This window comes from Dendropsophus ebraccatus, chromosome 15, assembly GCF_027789765.1.
Source record: "Dendropsophus ebraccatus isolate aDenEbr1 chromosome 15, aDenEbr1.pat, whole genome shotgun sequence".
Classification (NCBI taxonomy): domain Eukaryota; kingdom Metazoa; phylum Chordata; class Amphibia; order Anura; family Hylidae; genus Dendropsophus; species Dendropsophus ebraccatus.
Window position 1 is genome coordinate 21,034,012 of NC_091468.1, and position 19,164 is coordinate 21,053,175.

Sequence of the window (19,164 nt, forward strand, 5' to 3'; positions counted from 1 at the left end):
AGTACTATAATGTATGTTACAAGACATATTAAAAGGGTACTCTAGCGGGAAAAAAAAAATGTCTTTCAATTCAACTGGTGCCAGAAAGTGACAGATTTGTAAATTACTGCTGCTGTATGTCCTGCAGGAAGTGGTGTGTTTTCTACAGTCTGACACAGTGCTCTCTGCTGCCACCTCTGTCCATGTCAGGAACTGTATAACATACAGCAGGTGATAAGTACTGGAAGACTGGAGATTTTTAAATAGAAGTAAATTACAAATATTTTTTGCTGGAGTACCCCTTTAGATTCATAGAAGATTTTATTTGTTATAGACCAGCATGAGTTTGGCATTTTTTTTTTTCAAAACAACTTGGAAAATGGAAAATTCACAATGTGTTGAGTCAATAGAGAAACCTATAAAGACAGAATCCTATTTTACTCTGTCTTATCTCTACCATCCCATATACATGGCTTTTACACTAGACCTTAAAGGGGTAGTGCGGTGCTAAAAAATTATTCACAGAAAAACACACATTACAAAGTTATACAACTTTGTAATGTATGTTATGTCTGTGAATCGCCCCGTTCCCCGTGTCCCACCACCCCCACCCGTGTACCCGGAAGTGTGTGGTGCATTATACATTACCTGATCCGTGTCGTGGGCCATCCGCCATCTTGTTCAAAACGTCATCTTCAGACAGACGGCCAAATCCCTGCCGCCGTCCCCCCTCCACCGCGTCACAACTGTGCTCAGCCGCGATTGGCTGAGCACAGTTATGCTCAGCCAATCGCGGCTGAGCGGCTGATGACGCAGGGGCAGGGATTCGGCCGTCCGTCCGAAGATGACGTTTGGCACAAGATGGCGGACGGCCCTCGACACGGATCAGGTAATGTATAATGCACCACACACTTCCGGGTACACTGGCGGGGGTGGTGGGACACGGGGAAGGGGGCGTTTCACAGACATAACATACATTACAAAGTTGTATAACTTTGTAATGTGTGTTATTCTGTGAATAATTTTTTAGCGCCGCACTACCCCTTTAAAGTGACTCTGTACCCACAATCTGACCCCCCCAAACCACTTGTACTTTCGGATACCAAGTGTCCTGCGGTCCGTTCGGCAGGTGATGCAGTTATTGTCCTAAAAAAATACTTTTAAATTTGAAGCCCGTGCCAAATGGGAGTATCTGTACCCTAACTTTGCACCACCCCTCTGTCATTAGGAATGCCACTGGAACATTTTCTACATGCTGAACATTTGCACAGGTCCTTAACGATCCAGCCCATGTGCTGGGCTAAACAAGTGGGGAATAGGAGACAATCTGTCTGGAGCATTCCTAATGATGAGGAGGGATGGAGGGGTGGTGCAAAGTTAGGGCTCCAGTATAACAACTCTGGCTGCTCAGCTTGGTAGGCCCACTCACATTGGCCCACTCACATATTTTCCGTGGACACTCACAGCTTCTCCAGTCTGCCCCCCCCAGTCTCCCAGGATGGTTTCCTCCTCTCCAGGAAGGGATGAGGGGGAGGGGCGGGAGTCCTGCACTGTGTACCATGGACTGCTGAGCTGTGGCTACTGTGCAAGCACATGAGAGGCTCAGGTAACCTTCTCACTCCAATTAACCCTCTCACTCCACCATTGCTGCTTAGCTGCCATGAACCACCATTCAGGAGCCGGAAAAGTTGAGTGACAATGAGAGCTGCACTTTGCATCATAACAAGTGTCACCCATCTTTCTCAGGATCCTGTATGGCAGTAAGCAGTATGCAACCTATTGCTCCCCAGCTGTGATGAGATTACAACTCTCAGGGCATCCTGGGAATTGTAGTTTCAACACAACTCTGCGGTCAAAGGTTGTAGACTTCAACTTTCTAGTTATAATAGTTATTAGATAAGAGACACACAGCTTTCCCAGACTCCTGAACACTATATTTGCTTGGTTATGCAGTGGTTAACCCCTTACTCCAATGCATTTGTCATAAACTACCATTCAGGAGTCTGGATGAGGAGTTGGGTGAGACACTAGATCAGAGCTGAACTGTGGGATACAGCTTTCCCAGAGTCCTGAACAATATATTTGGTTAGGAATGCAATAGAAAACTCCTCACCCCCTGCTCCGGCCGCTGGGGTCCTGCCATCCCTGGTGTATACTGTATGTTATGTGGCGTCTACAAGGTGTTATAAAGTATAGTAAGGTACATATTGATCTGTTACATACAGTACAGCAGTGTAATATGGTTTATGGTGTGTTCCTGGCTTTGGCTTCAAAAATCTGTCAGATAAATCTGCCTGTGTAAACCATTAGACATCTTTATTATCTGGTCTAGCAGAAGTCTAGCCCAATGCCAGACCACTTTAGTAGCACAGCAGGTCCACATACGCCGCTCGTTACAATCTCTGCTCACATATGGCCCCTTTTTGAGGTTATAAGAGCAAATCCCATAGAAGAAGAGAATATATCATTATTATAAAAGCTGAATTTTTTTTTAATCAAAGCGAGGTGACTAAAACAAAAAAACTTTAAAACACAAAAGAATAAGGGGTTTCTTATTGTACTGCCATATCTGTTTATGCACTTGGTCCAGTAGTATTCCCAAGATGTAACAGTATACCCAAAATGGTTGAGAACAGAGAACAACAGCTATCGCTCCCTAGCGGGTTGCAGAGAACATTTAGGGTCCTATTAACGATAAACAATTGCAAATGAGCGCTTTTGGGAACAACCTGAAATCATTCACCATAATGCATAGAACGGTAGTTTTTAATTACAATTGTTCGTATACTCTAGTATACAAATGTTGGCCATTTCCAATGTACATACGCCGGAAAATTTGCGAATGACTGATTTTATGGTCAGCTCAAAAGATCAATGACATACGAATTTATTTTTGTTAGTCGCTTAATCATTGACTGCATAACACAGAAAGATTATCTCTTAAATTCTAAGAATATAACGATTTTTCGCACGGTAATCTTTCCATGTAATAAGGCCCTTACTGTACATGCTCCTTCTAATGTGGTTGGGATTTAGCTGGTTACATTATGGAGCTGAGTACACAGAGCGTGTCAGCAATGTCTGTACAACTCCCATGTGCCTGAGCCAGGACTGTGATCTGATACGTAGTGAATCATGGACCTGCCCTAAAACTAAACACAAGTGACGTATTCAGGACCTAGTCCGGGGCAGACCGCTCACCCTCTGACAGCCCACATCCTGCAGCCATGAGCCTCCAGCTCCCTACATTCCCTGACACATCACAGGTGAGCACCCAGGCGGGATCACATTGCTTTATACTGTCACGCCATTCATTCATAATCTTAAAGGAGAATCTCTGTGTAAGACCAGCCCCGGAGTCATATGTACGGTGAGGCCGTATTTACTGTGCAGCCGCCCGACAGCCGATGACATCACGTCTCACCTGTCACCAGACTGAAGCCGCTGGAAGGTATGTAAAACCTTAGGGCTGTGCATATATAAAGGGGCTGACCACTGAATGTATATAGTGTGCCGTGTAGGACCAACAACATCGTGATACTAAAATATATTCCAATAGGTGGCGGAAAATCCACACAACAAAAAGTGATAACGTGATTTAAAGGGGTTGTCCTGTCTCTTTATTAGAGATCCTGTGTAATAAGATGTCAATGATGCAGGACACAATGCATCGCCATCTAACATCATAACTTTTTTTCACACTCTATATCCCTGTATGGATGTGACAGACACTGCCGCCTCCACTAGACACAGTCACCTGTACTCCAGTCCTTTCATACTGCCTGAGCAGCCCCGTCCTGATACTATGTCCCCTCCTCCAGGAGGACGGCACAAGGAACTATGTGACTTGTAACTCTAACATCTTGATTTTCTTGTTTTTCAGAGAGAAGGTGGCAGAGGACATGGCAGACGGGGACGCAGTACTGGTGAGTGACACAAGCCTCCATGTTCATGTTATATTATAGATATCTGTGTAGATGGTCCTGATATCTAAGTCAGAGCAGAGTCAGGATGGGGCCAAAGCTAGCAGGACAACATGGAACGTGGAGAGGTATATAGGAGTTAATTTTTTTAGTCAGCAGCCATTGGTCACACATCACTATTACACGTAGCAAGCGTGCCTGATGTCCAACGATTTTAGGTTTGGACCTAAAGAAACAATCAGCCGATGATCCCTGTCATCGGTTGATCGTTGTATCCATTACACAGAGTGATAATTGGATTTATTCGGCCAATTATCACTCGTGTAATGGGGCCCTAAGGGTTAGGTTGATGAAAAGGCTACACTAGGTAACCTATGCTCCAAAGCCAATTCCTAATTTAAAAAAATAGTGGGAAAAGGTAACGTGTAATACTGAGAGCTGTCAGTTACCCCTTTAGCTCTGGGCACACCATGCAGCGACACATCTGGCTGTACCTGGATGGTGCTAATACTGGTTCTATGCTCCATTAGAAGCAATGATCAGTAGTACAGCATCCGATAGAATGATCAGTAGTACAGCATCCGATAGAATGATCAGTAGTACAGCATCCGATAGAATGATCAGTAGTACAGCATCCTATAGAATGATCAGTAGTACAGCATCCTATAGAATGATCAGTAGTACAGCATCCGATAGAACGATCAGTAGTACAGCATCCGATAGAATGATCAGTAGTACAGCATCCGATAGAACGATCAGTAGTACAGCATCCGATAGAATGATCAGTAGTACAGCATCCGATAGAATGATCAGTAGTACAGCATCCGATAGAATGATCAGTAGTACAGCATCCGATAGAATGATCAGTAGTACAGCATCCGATAGAATGATCAGTAGTACAGCATCCTATAGAATGATCAGTAGTACAGCATCCTATAGAATGATCAGTAGTACAGCATCCGATAGAACGATCAGTAGTACAGCATCCGATAGAATGATCAGTAGTACAGCATCCGATAGAATGATCAGTAGTACAGCATCCGATAGAATGATCAGTAGTACAGCATCCGATAGAATGATCAGTAGTACAGCATCCGATAGAATGATCAGTAGTACAGCATCCGATAGAACGATCAGTAGTACAGCATCCGATAGAATGATCAGTAGTACAGCATCCGATAGAACGATCAGTAGTACAGCATCCGATAGAATGATCAGTAGTACAGCATCCGATAGAATGATCAGTAGTACAGCATCCGATAGATCATTCTATCGGATGCTGTACAGCATCCGATAGAATGATCAGTAGTACAGCATCCGATAGAATGATCAGTAGTACAGCATCCGATAGAATGATCAGTAGTACAGCATCTGATGCTTGCTGACATTCTGTTTCTATTGGGTTCATATAGGCTCCTTAAAGGGGTACTCCAGCGGGGGGGGGGGGGGGGGGGCACTTTTTTGCTGGGACCGGGGAGGAGGTGGCCGAGGGAAAAAACGTCCACTCACCTCCCCTCTCGGCTCAGGTCCGCTCAGCCGCTCAGTGAAGGAGGCGGGATCCGTTTCAAGTCCGCTCAGATCCCGCCTCCTTCACTGACTGGCTGAGCGGATCTGAGACGTCACGTCTCGGGCCCGCGTCAGACACCAGGAAGCGGCCGGGAACCGGGCACCGGAGCACCGCAATGCGGGACCCGCCGCTGGAACCGGGAAGTGAGGGCACGTCTTTTCCCTCGGCCACCTCCTCCCCGGTACCAGCAAAAAAGTGCCCCCCCCCCCCGCTGGAGTACCCCTTTAAGCATTGATATGCAGTAATAAAATATGGCTCCATAGACAGCTCTGTCCAATATGCTGTGTGTATGAGATTATATAGTATGTAGTAAATACCTTTGGGATTTGCCCTTGAGCATACTACCCTCATTCAGCCATATTGGCTGTCCAGGTATGATGGGAAATGTAGTTTTGTAGTATAAGAAGACACATTACAACTTTGTAATTTGTGTTATTTAATTGAATGGCCCCCTTCCCCATGTTCCCGACACCTCCGGAAGTGTGGTGCATTATACTCACCGAATTACTGTCGACCCGGCCGCCATCTTGGGTCGATCTTGTCATCTTCAGGAGGCCGGACCGCTCCAGCTGTCCCTCATGCCGCCCCCCCTCCAGCGCATCATCATCAGCTGCTCAGCCGGCCTCCTGAAAATGACGTGTTCAACCCAAGATGGTGGCCGGGGTCGATAGTAATTCGGTCAGTATAATGCACCACACTTCCGGGGTTGGGGGAACACGGGGAAGGGGGCCATTCACTTAAATAACACACATTACAAAGTTGTATGCCTTTGTAATGTGTTATTTAGTGAATAAATGTGTAGCACCGCACTACCCCTTTAACATTCCTCTTAGTTCTTCTTTAGCTATGAACTTTTCTGTAGAAACAGTCTGCTCACCACATGGAGGGTTAAATCCCAGACTCACTAGATGACATTTCCAGTTATCTGATCCTCCATTGTTCCTCTTACTTGGTTACTCAATGAGTTTTTGTAATCCTCAGACACATGAATTACCTGAATGGTAACACTCTACCCACTCAATTGTTCCAGATCTGAGATAGAAGTACCAGGAATAAGACACGTAATACAGGATATATCCCGGGAGGGGATCCCCGAGTGCTGTGGCTGCCCATAGTGGACAGTAGTGCTGCCCATAGCGGACAGTATTACTGCCCATAGCTGACAGTAGTGCTGCCCATAGCGGACAGTATTACTGCCCATAGCTGACAGTAGTGCTGCCCATAGCGGACAGTATTACTGCCCATAGCTGACAGTAGTGCTGCCCATAGCTGCCAGTGCTGCCAGTAATGCTACCCATAGCTGCTGGGCACATTACTGCCATCACGATGGATGCAATAGGCAACGTCTGACATTATCTAGATGTAAAGTGAAGATTCCTGACATGATTATTTTCTCTCCAGAAAGAAGTGGAACTTGGTGATGTGGAGAAGAAGAGAGTCCCCCGGAGGATAATCCACTTTGCAAGTGGAGAAACCATGGAGGAATACAGTACAGAAGAGGAGGAAGAGGAGGAGGAAGAGCGGAGGATTGATTTCCGGAATGTAGACACGGTATGAAATAATTTTTTACAGTATACGTCTAATAAAAAGCACAGCTACTTTTTCTACCGGGGACAATGGTGGTAATAGTAAGAATATGGCGCCAGAAGCCTCTCCTGCTAATAGGCCTGTATGGTTATCCAGAAAGTAGCACCATGGACTTTCCTGAATACCAACACAGCTTATACTTTAGGAAATGCTCTGTGAGCTAAACAGCCTGGACTCTGACACATTTTACATAGCTAGTCCTGCTCTCCGCTGAGTGTATACAAGTGTATCCAGTCTAGAAAATGCTCTGTGAGCTAAATCTCTTGGGCTTAAAGGGGTTTTCCAGCACTACAAAAACATGGCCACTTTTCCCCCTCTCTTGTCTCCAGTTCAGGTGTGGTTTTCAATTAAGCTCCATTTACTTTAATAGAATGGAGACCCAAACCCACTGGATAACCCCTTTAACTGTGGTCAGGGGTGCAGATTAATCTAATTCAATGGGCTAGTGTATCTCCACCATTAGACACTTCAATTACGCCAGGCTATATGAAAATAAATCAGCACTGACATCAAAAGTGTGAGCTACAGCTGAAAACAACGGGTGTGCGCTGCTGCACACATTCTTGGCACATATTTTAGGTGTGTAATAAGTGTGAAAATACACCCTGGAAAAGTATGCATGAGCCTGGCCATATATTATAGCAAACTAGCAGAGAGAACACTACAGCCGTCCTGATGTGTTCCCCTCACTCATAAAGTTGTTTCCTCTGTAGATCAAACACCTGTGTACATGTATGAGGGGCTGACTGTGTGTATATGTATAAGGGGCTACAGAGAGCTGACCGTGTGTATATTTATACAGTGCTGACCGTGTGTATACAGGGCTGGACATGAACAATAAATGCTAAACAGAAGGACACCTCCCTGTGTCCAACTCTGAGTAAAGATCATGTGGTTACTTATGTTCATGACTTTATTACAGGGATATTACTATGTATTGTAGGTTGTGCTATTTGCTATCATCACATTGCGCCCATCAACAGTCCTATGTCGCCATCAAGTGGCCACTGATGGTAGTGAATACACAAACCATGCCATATATAATCCCTATAATTCATGTATGAATACAGGCAGACAGATACACGCCTTCCTATTCTCTAATATTAATCCAGCTATAGTTTTGTTTCATACCAAGAGTTTACGATAAGGAATATAATAAGCTACATTTTGAAGGGGTATTCCCCTCAGGTAAAATCTCTCTCTCTCTGCCTGTGTACCCAGGCACTCCCCCTCCATAGAGTAGCCTTAAGCCCCTATTCCACAGGGCGACTATGAGGAGCAAACGAACGCTATTACATGCGGCAGCAGCGAGCGGATGAGTCCAGGGGGGGGGCTGCCGGGGTGATCGCTAGATCGTCCGGGCAGCCCATAGCATCCGGCAGCGGTCTGCTGCCGCCGCTTCTGTTCCGCGAAGCGACGGCAGCATATCGTTGCTGTATGAGTCGTTTGTTTTTCAACATGTTGAAAAACAAAAGACTGCAACGATCAGCCGACAGGAACGATGTCGGCTGATCATTGCCTTCTATTCCCCGGGACGAATACGAACAACAATCATTCCATTGAATAGGGCCTTTACTTGAGCCTGAGCTAAATAAAAGGACAGGACTGAGCTGATTTTTTTTTTTTTTTTTTTTTAAGAGAGTCTAGCTGGAATGGGTGGAGGGGAAGGGGGGAGCCTGATAACAGAAGAAGGAAGCATTTTTGTCTGATAAGCTATATGAAAAAGTTTCTTATATTCATTTGTTTGATCTATGCAATGTTAATTGATATGACAATGCCTTTTTAAAGGTTACCTAAAGTTAAAGCAGTGGACATATGAGAACCGGGACCCCATGATCATTTAAACAAATGGGTAGAAAGTAGAGATGAGCGAACCTCGAGCATTCTCAAGTCCATCCGAACCCGAACGTTCGGCATTTGATTAGCGGCGGCTGCTGAAGTTGGATAAAGCTCTAAGGTTGTCTGGAAAACATGGATACAGCCAATGACTATAGCCATGTTTTCCAGATAGCCTTAGGGCTTTATCCAACTTCAGCAGCCACCGCTAATCAAATGCTGAACGATCGGGTTCGGATGGACTCGAGCATGCTCGAGGTTTGCTCATCTCTAGTAGAAAGTCCAATCCTTACCCGCTCTGAGCAGAGTTGATTACTGTTGCACATGCAATTTAACGATTGGTGGGGGTCTCAGCACCTGGACTATCACTGATCAAATGTGCCTCCTTATTGAAGTAGATGGGAGCTCACAAGAATGCTATGACCTATTCATTCCACTTACCTGCACTTAAAGGAAATGTCTGCCAAAATTTTTTATTAAAATATTGTATTGCCCCCCAAAAGTTATACAAATCACCAATATACACTTATGACAGGAAATGCACATTAAGTGCTTTTTTCCCTGCACTTACTACTACATCAAGGCTTCACTTCCTGGATAACATGGTGATGTCACTTCCTGGATAAAATGGTGATGTCACTTCCTGGATAACATGGTGATGTCACAACCCAACTCCCAGAGCTGTGCAGGCTGTGGCTGCTGGAGAGGATGATGGCAGGGGGACACAGGGCACTGGAGGGACACTGAGCCTTCCCTCTGCTATCATCCTCTCCAGCAGCCACAGCCTGCACAGCTCTGGGAGTCGGGTTGTGACATCCCCATGTTATCCAGGAAGTGACATCACCATTTTTATCCAGGAAGTGACATCACCATGTTATCCAGGAAGTGAAGCCTTGATGCAGTAGTAAGTGCAGGGAAAAAAGCACTTTCTAAGCATTTCCTGTAATAAGTGTATATTGGTGATTTGTATAACTTGGGGGGGGGGGGCAATTTTATTTAATGCAAATTGATCCCCATATTGTTCCTGACTGTTTGCTGTCTTTGTTGACAGGCGCAGATGAGCTGGAGAACCTATGTGCAGTTTTGGATTCTCCGGATAGCTACCACCGCCTTTTTCAGTAAGTTACTATAGTTACTTTTAAACAATGTGTGTATGTGCATCCAGCACCACTATATTCCCCCTGGAAATATGTTACTAATGCAATAGGATAGCACTTACTCAGTTATCCTGTATATGAATGCACAATGTCGTCTGTTCCTCCTGCAGCTGTAGTAACTGTAACCGTTTTGGAGATATGGTGAATTAGTCTGTTGAAAGTGTGCCGAGAGTGCGCTCCGGCCGGCAGCGCGACCTCAATCGGCTTCAGCGTTCCGTTCCGTGTGTAGAATGTGACGTCACAGTAGCTCACTACGGAGTCTCAAAGGGACCATCCAACGTTTTAGCGTGACTAACGCCTTCCTCAGGGCGATAGGACAAAGATACCAGAAGGTCTACGTATCCCATCTCGCAGTGCAGGTAACTGGGATGCCCGGGGAAGTTAGCTTCACCCAGGTAACCACAGCTGGGGCTTGTATCACCCTAGGAGGATGAGTCACAAGGCAACTAAGACAATTCTACGTTACACCAGTTTGATAAATCTCCCCCATAGTTCATTCAGTATACCTACTATATCTACCATGCAGTGCTAAACACTACATAGGGAGAAGAGTATGGGAACATCCTAACCCACACCGTGAACCAGTCTAAAAAGTGCAAGGCAGTATCCTGATATACAAGAGGAAATATAAGAGAAACAGATCGCTGATCTCAGGGAGACCAGCCAAAACAACAACACTGCCGGCTGCTAATGAAAGCGCTTGGTGCAGTGAAGTCCTGGGTGCATTGCCCCCTGGGAAACATGAATATGCAAAAAAAGAGCCCGTGGAGCCTCATCAAAGAGTCTCAAAACACTCTTTGATGAGGCTCCACGGGCTCTTCTTTTGCAGAGTGCTTTCATTAGCAGCCGGCAGTGTTATCGTCTGGCTGGTCTCCCTGAGATCAGCGATCTGTTTCTCTTATGGCTCTACTAGGCATTGCTCCCAGCTAGCCAGAATCCTGCTCCACACTGATGAGGGGCAACCCCCCAAAACAGCTGTATGTGGATGGTTACCTGGCCTTTGTTTTTTCCTTGCCATTACATTGACTTATAGGGCCACTTAATATGGTGGTTTTCTTACAGGAGCCACTCCTTGGCTGGGTCTTTCCCGGAGGGATATCTGGCTAGTCCTGTGTTTTGAGACTCTTTGATGAGGTTCCACAGGCTCTTCTTTTGCATACTCATGTTTCCCTGGGGACAATGCACCTAGGACATCACTGCACTGAGCGCTTTCATTAGCAGCTGGCAGTGTTATCGTTTTGGCTGGTCTCCCTGAGATCAGCGATCTGTTTCTCTTATGGCTCTACTAGGCATTGATCCCACCTAGCCAGAATCCTGCTCCACACTGATGAGGGGCAACACCCCAAAACAGCTGTATGTGGATGGTTACCTGGCCTTGGTTTTTCCCTTGTCATTTCATTGACTTATAGGGCCACTTAATATGGTGGTTTTGGTGGTTTCCTTACAGGAGCCACTCCTTGGCTGGGTATTTCCCGGAGGGATATCTGGCTAGTCCTGTGTTTTGAGACTCTTTGATGAGGCTCCACGGGCTCTTCTTATACAAGAGGAAATAGCCTGGATAGGACAAAGCTACCAGAAGGTCTACGTATCCTATCTCGCAGTGCAGGTAACTGGGATGCCCGGGAACTTGGCTTCACCCAGGTAACCACGGCTGGGGCTTGTTGTAACGCCTGGAGTAGTGGATCCACTGCACTGTCACCAGCGATGGCACTAACCTCACCAGGGAGCGGAGTCTAAGGGGCCGCTGGTTTGCACCAGAGCCCGCCGCAAGGCGGGATGGACTTGCTGCGGCAGGCGACCCCCAGGTCGCTACCCCTGGCTTGGTTGCTAATGACGGCAGGCGAGGCGTGGCAGGAGCAGTAGGCAGGAGATAGTGCAGGCAGAGGATAGTAGGCGTAACTGCAGGTGACAGGCTGAACACAGGAGCAATGGAGTAACAGGGGAGCAGGAACCAGGAACAAGGACTTGGGACCAGGTAGCGGATAGGAATCAGGAACAAGGACTTGGGACCAGGTAGCGGATAGGAATCAGGAACAACAGGGGGCTGGGCCAAATGCTATGGGAAGCATGTAGAGGCTCCAACCCCAGGGACAGGGCACGCTGGGATTTATAGGAAGTGATTGGGTGCAACTACCAATTAGGGGCGGACTGGCCCTTTAAATCTGAGACAGCCGGCGCGCGCGCGCCCTAGGAGGCGGGGACGCGCGCGCCGGCCGGCACAGACGGAGACAGGAGCGGAGGAGAGGTGAGGCGCCCCCAGGGGCCGAACTAGCAGAAGCGCTGGGTCCCTGCACAAGGACCCCGGCGGCTGCATGGGGCAGGAGGAGGTCGCGGCGGCGGCCCGGAACACGGGACGCCGCCGCGGCCGTGACAGTACCCCCCCCCTTTGGCCTCCCCCTCTTTCTTGCCTGCAGATGGAGGCATCAGGCAAATCTTGGTATTCCGCCGGTAGGCCGGACAAAGGCTTGGCGGGCTCGGGTGACAACATAGAGTACTTGGGCTGAGGTGACCTCAGACACTGGTTGGAACAGTCCTGACCCCAACTGAGAATCTTCCCGGTTCTCCAGTCCAGCTTAGGGGCATGTAATTGCAGCCAAGGGAGTCCCAGGAGGATGGTGGAAGAAGAATGGGGCAGGACGTAGAAGGAGATCTTTTCCAGATGTGAAGTGCCCACCTGGAGGACTAGAGGTGCGGTCTGGTAGTGCACATGATCGGTAAGAATCTCGCCCGTGACCGAGGAGATAGTCAGGGGTCTGGCTAGTGGGGTCACGGGTAGCCGCCATCTCTGGACCAATGTAGCTGCAATAAAATTGCCTGCTGACCCAGAATCGAGAAAGGCAGTGGTCTGGAGAGTTTGTCCTGAGGGTGTCTGGATGGAAACTGGCACTGACAACTTTGGAGAGGTGGCATTCACACTCAGGGAGACCTCTCCCACCGGACCTAGGTGCTGGAGTTTCCCGGACGCTTGAGGACGTTGGGGACATCTCAGCCGAAAGTGATCCGAACCACCGCAGTAGAGGCAGAGATTCAGCTCCAGACGACGAATTCTTTCATCAGGCGTCAGGTGAGCCCGTTCCACCTGCATAGGAACCTCTGGAGACGACTGGGACATAGGAGCAACGGGATTCTGGAACACCGGTGCCAGCCGAGGATGGCGACGGGGCAGACTCAGACGCCGTTCTTGCCGGACCTCCTCCTCTCTCTCGGAAAACCTGGTGTAGACTCTGGTAGCCAGAAGAATGAGTTCATTCAAGGAGGTAGGCAGGTCTCGGGCAGCGAGCACATCTTTCACTCGACTGGACAGGCCCTTTTTAAAGGTGGCAATTAGAGCGGCCTCATTCCAGTCTAGTTCTGCAGCCAGGGTGCGGAATTGGATGGCATAATCACCAACGGAGGAAGTTCCCTGGGATAGGTTGAGGAGAGCAGTCTCAGCCGAAGACGCACGGGCAGGTTCCTCAAAGACAGAACGGAACTCGGCCAGGAAGATTCGGAGATTAGCAGCAAGAGGATCATCACGGTCCCACAGTGGTGTGGCCCAGGCCAGAGCTCTACCTTCCAATAGGCTGATGATGAAAGCCACTTTAGAGCGCTCGGTGGCAAACTGACTGCTTAGAAGTTCGATATGCATGGTGCATTGGGTCAGGAATCCTCTGCACAACTTGGAGTCACCAGAGTATTTACTTGGGAGAGCCAGTCGAAGTGTAGAAAAAGCAGCAGGAGGTGGTGAGCGCTGGGCTGTAGTATGCTGCTGTAAGGCGGCAGTGAGTTGCTGGATCTGCTGCGACTGTTGCTGGATTTGTTGTGCCTGTTGGGCGACCACTCGGGCTATGTCACGGATATCAGGCACCTCGCCGGGATCCATGGTTGGAGCCTACTGTAACGCCTGGAGTAGTGGATCCACTGGACCGTCACCAGCGATGGCACTAACCTCACCAGGGAGCGGAGTCTAAGGGGCCGCTGGTTTGCACCAGAGCCCACCGCAAGGCGGGATGGACTTGCTGCGGCAGGCGACCCCCAGGTCGCTACCCCTGGCTTGGTTGCTAATGACGGCAGGCGAGGCGTGGCAGGAGCAGTAGGCAGGAGATAGTGCAGGCAGAGGATAGTAGGCGTAACCGCAGGTGACAGGCTGAACACAGGAGCAATGGAGTAACAGGGGAGCAGGAACCAGGAACAAGGACTTGGGACCAGGTAGCGGATAGGAATCAGGAACAAGGACTTGGGACCAGGTAGCGGATAGGAATCAGGAACAACAGGGGGCTGGGCCAAACGCTATGGGAAGCATGTAGAGGCTCCAACCCGAGGGACAGGGCACGCTGGGATTTATAGGAAGTGATTGGGTGCAACTACCAATTAGGGGCGGACTGGCCCTTTAAATCTGAGACAGCCGGCGCGCGCGCGCCCTAGGAGGCGGGGACGCGCGCGCCGGCCGGCACAGACGGAAACAGGATCAGAGGAGAGGTGAGGCGCCCCCAGGGGCCGAACTAGCAGCAGCGCTGGGTCCCTGCACAAGGACCCCGGCGGCTGCATGGAGCAGGAGGATGTCGCGGCGGCGGCCCGGAACACGGGACGCCGCCGCGGCCGTGACACTTGTATCACCCTAGGAGGATGAGTCACTCGACACTGTAGGGCAAAAGGTGATCAGACTAAAGTCTATACACGGGTACAAGTAACTTCCCACTCTCAAGTATTCTCTCAAGTTCCGGCAGAGTACATTGATACATTTGGTTGGGACTCCCTTGACAAACTCCTCTCCTCTACGCTACTCTACTTTTTAACTCTTCAAGCACTGCTACAACTACCTCTACTGTACTCTACTTCTTCAAGCATCTCCTCAGCACAAACGAGTTCAAGCACTAAAGCCTGTGTAAAGATTTATCTATTTGCTGCAAAAGTGTTTTGTACTACCAAGAGACTGTACAGTAAAGCTGTTCTATATTTATATCACTGGGACTAGGGATGGTCCGAACCGTACGAACCCAAACTCTCGGTAATGACCGCCTGGAAAACTGGGATACAGCCATAGCCATAGGCTGTATCCCAACTTTCCAGGCGGTCCTCTCGCTGTATCCACCCGCTCCACGGAGCGGGCAGACAGCGGGAATCTGATGACGAGCGTTCAGAAGGTTCGGACCATCCCTAACTGGGACTCCATCATCTTTTCCTCTGCACCAGCACCTTTACACACTAGTCGAACACCTTGGGTTATCTTTTCCCCTTTCTGTGGGTGGCGGTACCGATAGTCCAGGTGGGCCAATTGCCACTCGGGACTACCGTGACAAGAGCTCAAGGGATCCATCACAAGCCAGCAGGTCACCGACCATTTCTGGGGAGTACAGCCAGCCACAACACAAAGCAGGTACCACCCTCATACCTGCGTGCTGGACTAGCACTTGCGTCACAACTATACCATCTCTTGCTGAGCTGTACAGCGACACTGATAACATCCCTCCATCAATGCCATATACCACCAACGGAGGTCACCACACATTTATTGCTTTGGAGAACCTGTCATGTCGTTATGTTACATAGCAAACCCAATGAGTTGTATGAGAACTGTGTAATGCTTCTTTTTCCCTCTGGTGGCGCTGTAAAGCAAGTAAACACCAGACTGAAACTGATCACTGCACAAACAAACTGTTCAGCCTCCTGTCAAAGCTAAACTTCCACGCCAACATCATCTATGGGTTTGGACTCAAACTGAATTTATAATCATCTGTAAATCATATTGTCTATATGTAACATACCATTTTACGACCATTACATGTTAATATATCTGTTTTGTTAGAACATAGCTCTAGACTGTTCTACCTTCTCTTTGCAGCTTGTGACTACCTCGGCGGGCGGCTGGCAACCCTGTTTGGTCTCAATAGTCCTAAATATCAGTATGCCATAGATGAATACCAGAGGGCACAGGAGGAGGTAAGGATACAGATTATATCAGGGGAAATACGGATACCAGGTAACTTAATCAATGGATAATGTAGTGTGTGTGGGGTGGGGGTGGGGGGCCTTAGTTGTTGAGTTAGATTTTTTTTAAACCTTCATTGTTCATTTTACTATATTTTTTTTATTTGTAAGCTAGATTTAAATACGAATATAGACTCATATAATAAGAGTACATATATTATTATTATTATTATTATTATTATTATTATCATCATCATCATCATCATCATCATCATCATCATCATTATTATTAAGAGTATAGTATGTTTACGAACCAACCAATTTATAAAGAGTTATTCTTCTCTTCACATAAAGCGCACACACACACACACACACACACACACACACGGAGGCCGGCTCTGCAGTTCTCATGGCGGCTGTGGAATCAGGCCTAGATATAGGTAATTTGCATATGACGCAGGAGTTTTACAAAGGTGATTGAGGGGGTGGGGGTACAAGTAACTCTGCTAGAAGTTAGTTATATGACCAGAAACATTAAGTTTTATTGCACGATTGGTACCCACAATCTGACCCCCCAAACCACTTGTTCCTTCGGATAGCTGCTTTTAATCCAAGATCTGTCCTGGCGTCCGTTCGGCAGGTGATGCAGTTATTGTCCTAAAAAACAACTTTTAAACTTGCAGCCCTGTGCCCAATGGCCGGGGCTTAGAGTATCTGTGCACTAACTTTGCACCACCCATCCTTCCCTCCTCCCCACCCTTTTCATCATTAGGAATGCCCCTAGAACATTCTCTCCTGTCTGAACATTGCACAGGTGCCTTAATGATCCAGCCCATGTTCAGTATTCACACAGCTGAGGAATAGGAGACAATCTGCCTGGAGCATTCCTAATGATAAGGAGGGCGGGGAGGAGGGACAGAGAGGGTGTGCCAGCCTAATGCATAGACATTCTAGGCCACACCCGTTGTGCACAGGGCTGCCAGTTTTAAAGTTGTTTTTTAGGACAATAACTGCATCACCTGCCGAACGGACCCCAGAACAGATCTTGGATTAAAAGCAGCTATCCGAAGGTACAAGTGGTTTGGGGGGGGGGGGGGGCAGATTGTGGGTACAGAGTCACTTTAAAGGGAACCTGTCACCCCCCGTGCCGGGGTGACAGGCTCCCGACCCCCCCGTTAGAGCCCCCTATACTCACCTAATCCCGCCGGGTCCCGCTTCTGGAGGTGGTCGGGTGATGAAGATCCAACACCCATAGAGAATGACAGGAGAGTCCAGCGCTCCTTCATTCTCTATGAGCGTTGGACTCATCTCTCAGCGCGCGCACCGGGCTGCAGCGGCTGAGATCTTCATCACCCGACCACCTCCAGAAGCGGGACCCGGCGGGATTAGGTAAGTATAGGGGGCTCTAACGGGGGGTCGGGAGCCTGTCACCCCGGCACGGGGGGTGACACGTTCCCTTTAAGCATTGAGCCTGTATTCTACTTGCATGTCTATGGAGATAAGACTCAATTTATCTTACAGGACAGTGATGAAGATGACGACAATGTGGAGAAAACAGGAGATGAAAATGCCCTAAATGAAAGAAATCACTTACAGATGCAGAGCATAGAATATGGAACAATTCAAGACAAGACTGCGGAATCAGGAGATACATATCAGATAGACTCCGAGATCCTTCAGTCTAACAACTGATCCAAAAATGATCAAGGGTGGTGATGAGCTTATAAAGGGTGGAACGTGACACTTTTTGTCAAAAGCCAAAGGGTTTCCAAGACTATGGGTAAATCTCCCGTAACAAAGTCATAGAAAAGAGAAAATGTTTAGAAGAAGAACAAAAAAAAAAGTGTTGCAGTCAATGCAAGAGACACCAATAAGAAAGAATTTGGAGGCTCACGTTGGCGCCATATTATAAGGGGTGTATGTAATACACGGGAATATAATATATATATATATATATATATATATATATATATAATGTAATGTAATATATAATGTAATATAACGGGAGGAGCATGGCACTAGGGGTAACAGAACCGCCACATAACATCCATATACCCCTATGAGACATAAGGATGGTGGTCGTCATCATGAGACATTCCCTTCAAACCAGGACTGGATCCTGTAATTTAGATGTTGCTTTTCAATGAGATATTGGATTTGTTGGGACTAAAGTCCCTCTAAGGGCCCTATTCCACCGGTCGTTTGCATAATCGTTAACGATTAACGATCTCAAACGACCGCTATTGCGAAAGACCTGAAAACGTTCACTCATTTCCATGGAACGATAATCGTTACTTATGATCGTAATTGCAATCGTTTCTTCTTCACTATTGCGTTCGTATCTATTGCGAACGACCGAACAATGTCTTATTCAATGCGAACGATTTGCGAACGAGCAACGATAAAAATAAGTCCAGGTCTTATAAAGCGATCAACGATTTCTCGTTCGGTCGTTAATCGTTAACTGCATTTCAACCGAACGATTATCGTTTAGATTCGAACGATTTAACGATAATCTGAACGATAATCATCCGGTGGAATAGGGCCCTAAATCAGGTTAAAACCAGTGTGTGTTATTTTTTTTATTCTTCATTCTTTATATGAGCTGTAAATTTGTAGATCAATAATTTTATTATTTTAATAAAAGTAAAGCTAAATTTTCTTACAGATTTGTGATACTGTATAATATTTAATAAAGGGGCACAGAGGGTTTTGGGAGGATTGGGTATCAGTATCAAATGTATGATTGCCCGGAAGCTATCTGTAACATGGGAACATCCTTGACACATACAGGAAAGGAGTTTCTACACTATTGCAAAAAAGGATTCTCTACTCAAGTGAAGCGGTGAGACTAAGCAGCCCTGGGCCAGAGAAAGTGGTCCTGGTGGTTATAGTCACTCGATTCTGGATAAGGGTCATTGGTCCTGGAATATAATCTGATTGATTGAATTGGATCTCAAAGGAATTTCCTGCTCTAAAATGTTGGTGTATTCAGGCAGGATTGTGAATGTTCAGTCAAAAATGCCTCAATGTCTTTACAGAATGTCTTTTACCTTGTTTGCTGTCCTGTCATCCTATATAAGGAAGCTCCTTTTGGATACAACATGGTGTAAGTAGGTTTTCTTTATTACTGGAGCAACGTATCCATGTTTATGAAATCTCGTCCTTGTCTCAAGAATTCCTTATTACTGGAATCTTTAAAGGAAAA

At 47.2% G+C, this 19,164-nt stretch overlaps 1 protein-coding gene across 2 annotated transcripts; it reads left to right on the forward strand.

Annotated features, from left to right (window-relative positions):
* The first annotated feature begins 3,158 nt into the window (after positions 1 to 3,158).
* Positions 3,159 to 18,623, forward strand: FAM177B (family with sequence similarity 177 member B). Of its 2 annotated transcripts, none has more exons than XM_069954706.1 (6): positions 3,159 to 3,245; positions 3,863 to 3,905; positions 6,871 to 7,020; positions 9,944 to 10,010; positions 15,871 to 15,968; positions 17,478 to 18,623. In XM_069954706.1, exons 2-6 carry the CDS (start codon positions 3,882 to 3,884, stop codon positions 17,646 to 17,648), a joined length of 510 nt encoding a protein of 169 aa, XP_069810807.1. In that variant the 5' UTR covers positions 3,159 to 3,245; positions 3,863 to 3,881; the 3' UTR covers positions 17,649 to 18,623. The 2 variants fall into 2 exon arrangements, with proteins under 2 accessions (XP_069810807.1, XP_069810806.1); XM_069954705.1 differs by having other exon boundaries at positions 3,162 to 3,430.
* Positions 18,624 to 19,164: the final 541 nt, after the last annotated feature.

Coding starts and splice junctions, on each gene's coding strand:
- FAM177B (XM_069954705.1), top strand. CDS start 3,387: ATGACATCACGTCTCACCTGTCACCAGACTGAAGCCGCTGGAAG. Junction 3,906..6,870: donor CAGACGGGGACGCAGTACTG/GTGAGTGACACA, acceptor TTTTCTCTCCAG/AAAGAAGTGGAACTTGGTGA. Junction 7,021..9,943: donor ATTTCCGGAATGTAGACACG/GTATGAAATAAT, acceptor CTTTGTTGACAG/GCGCAGATGAGCTGGAGAAC.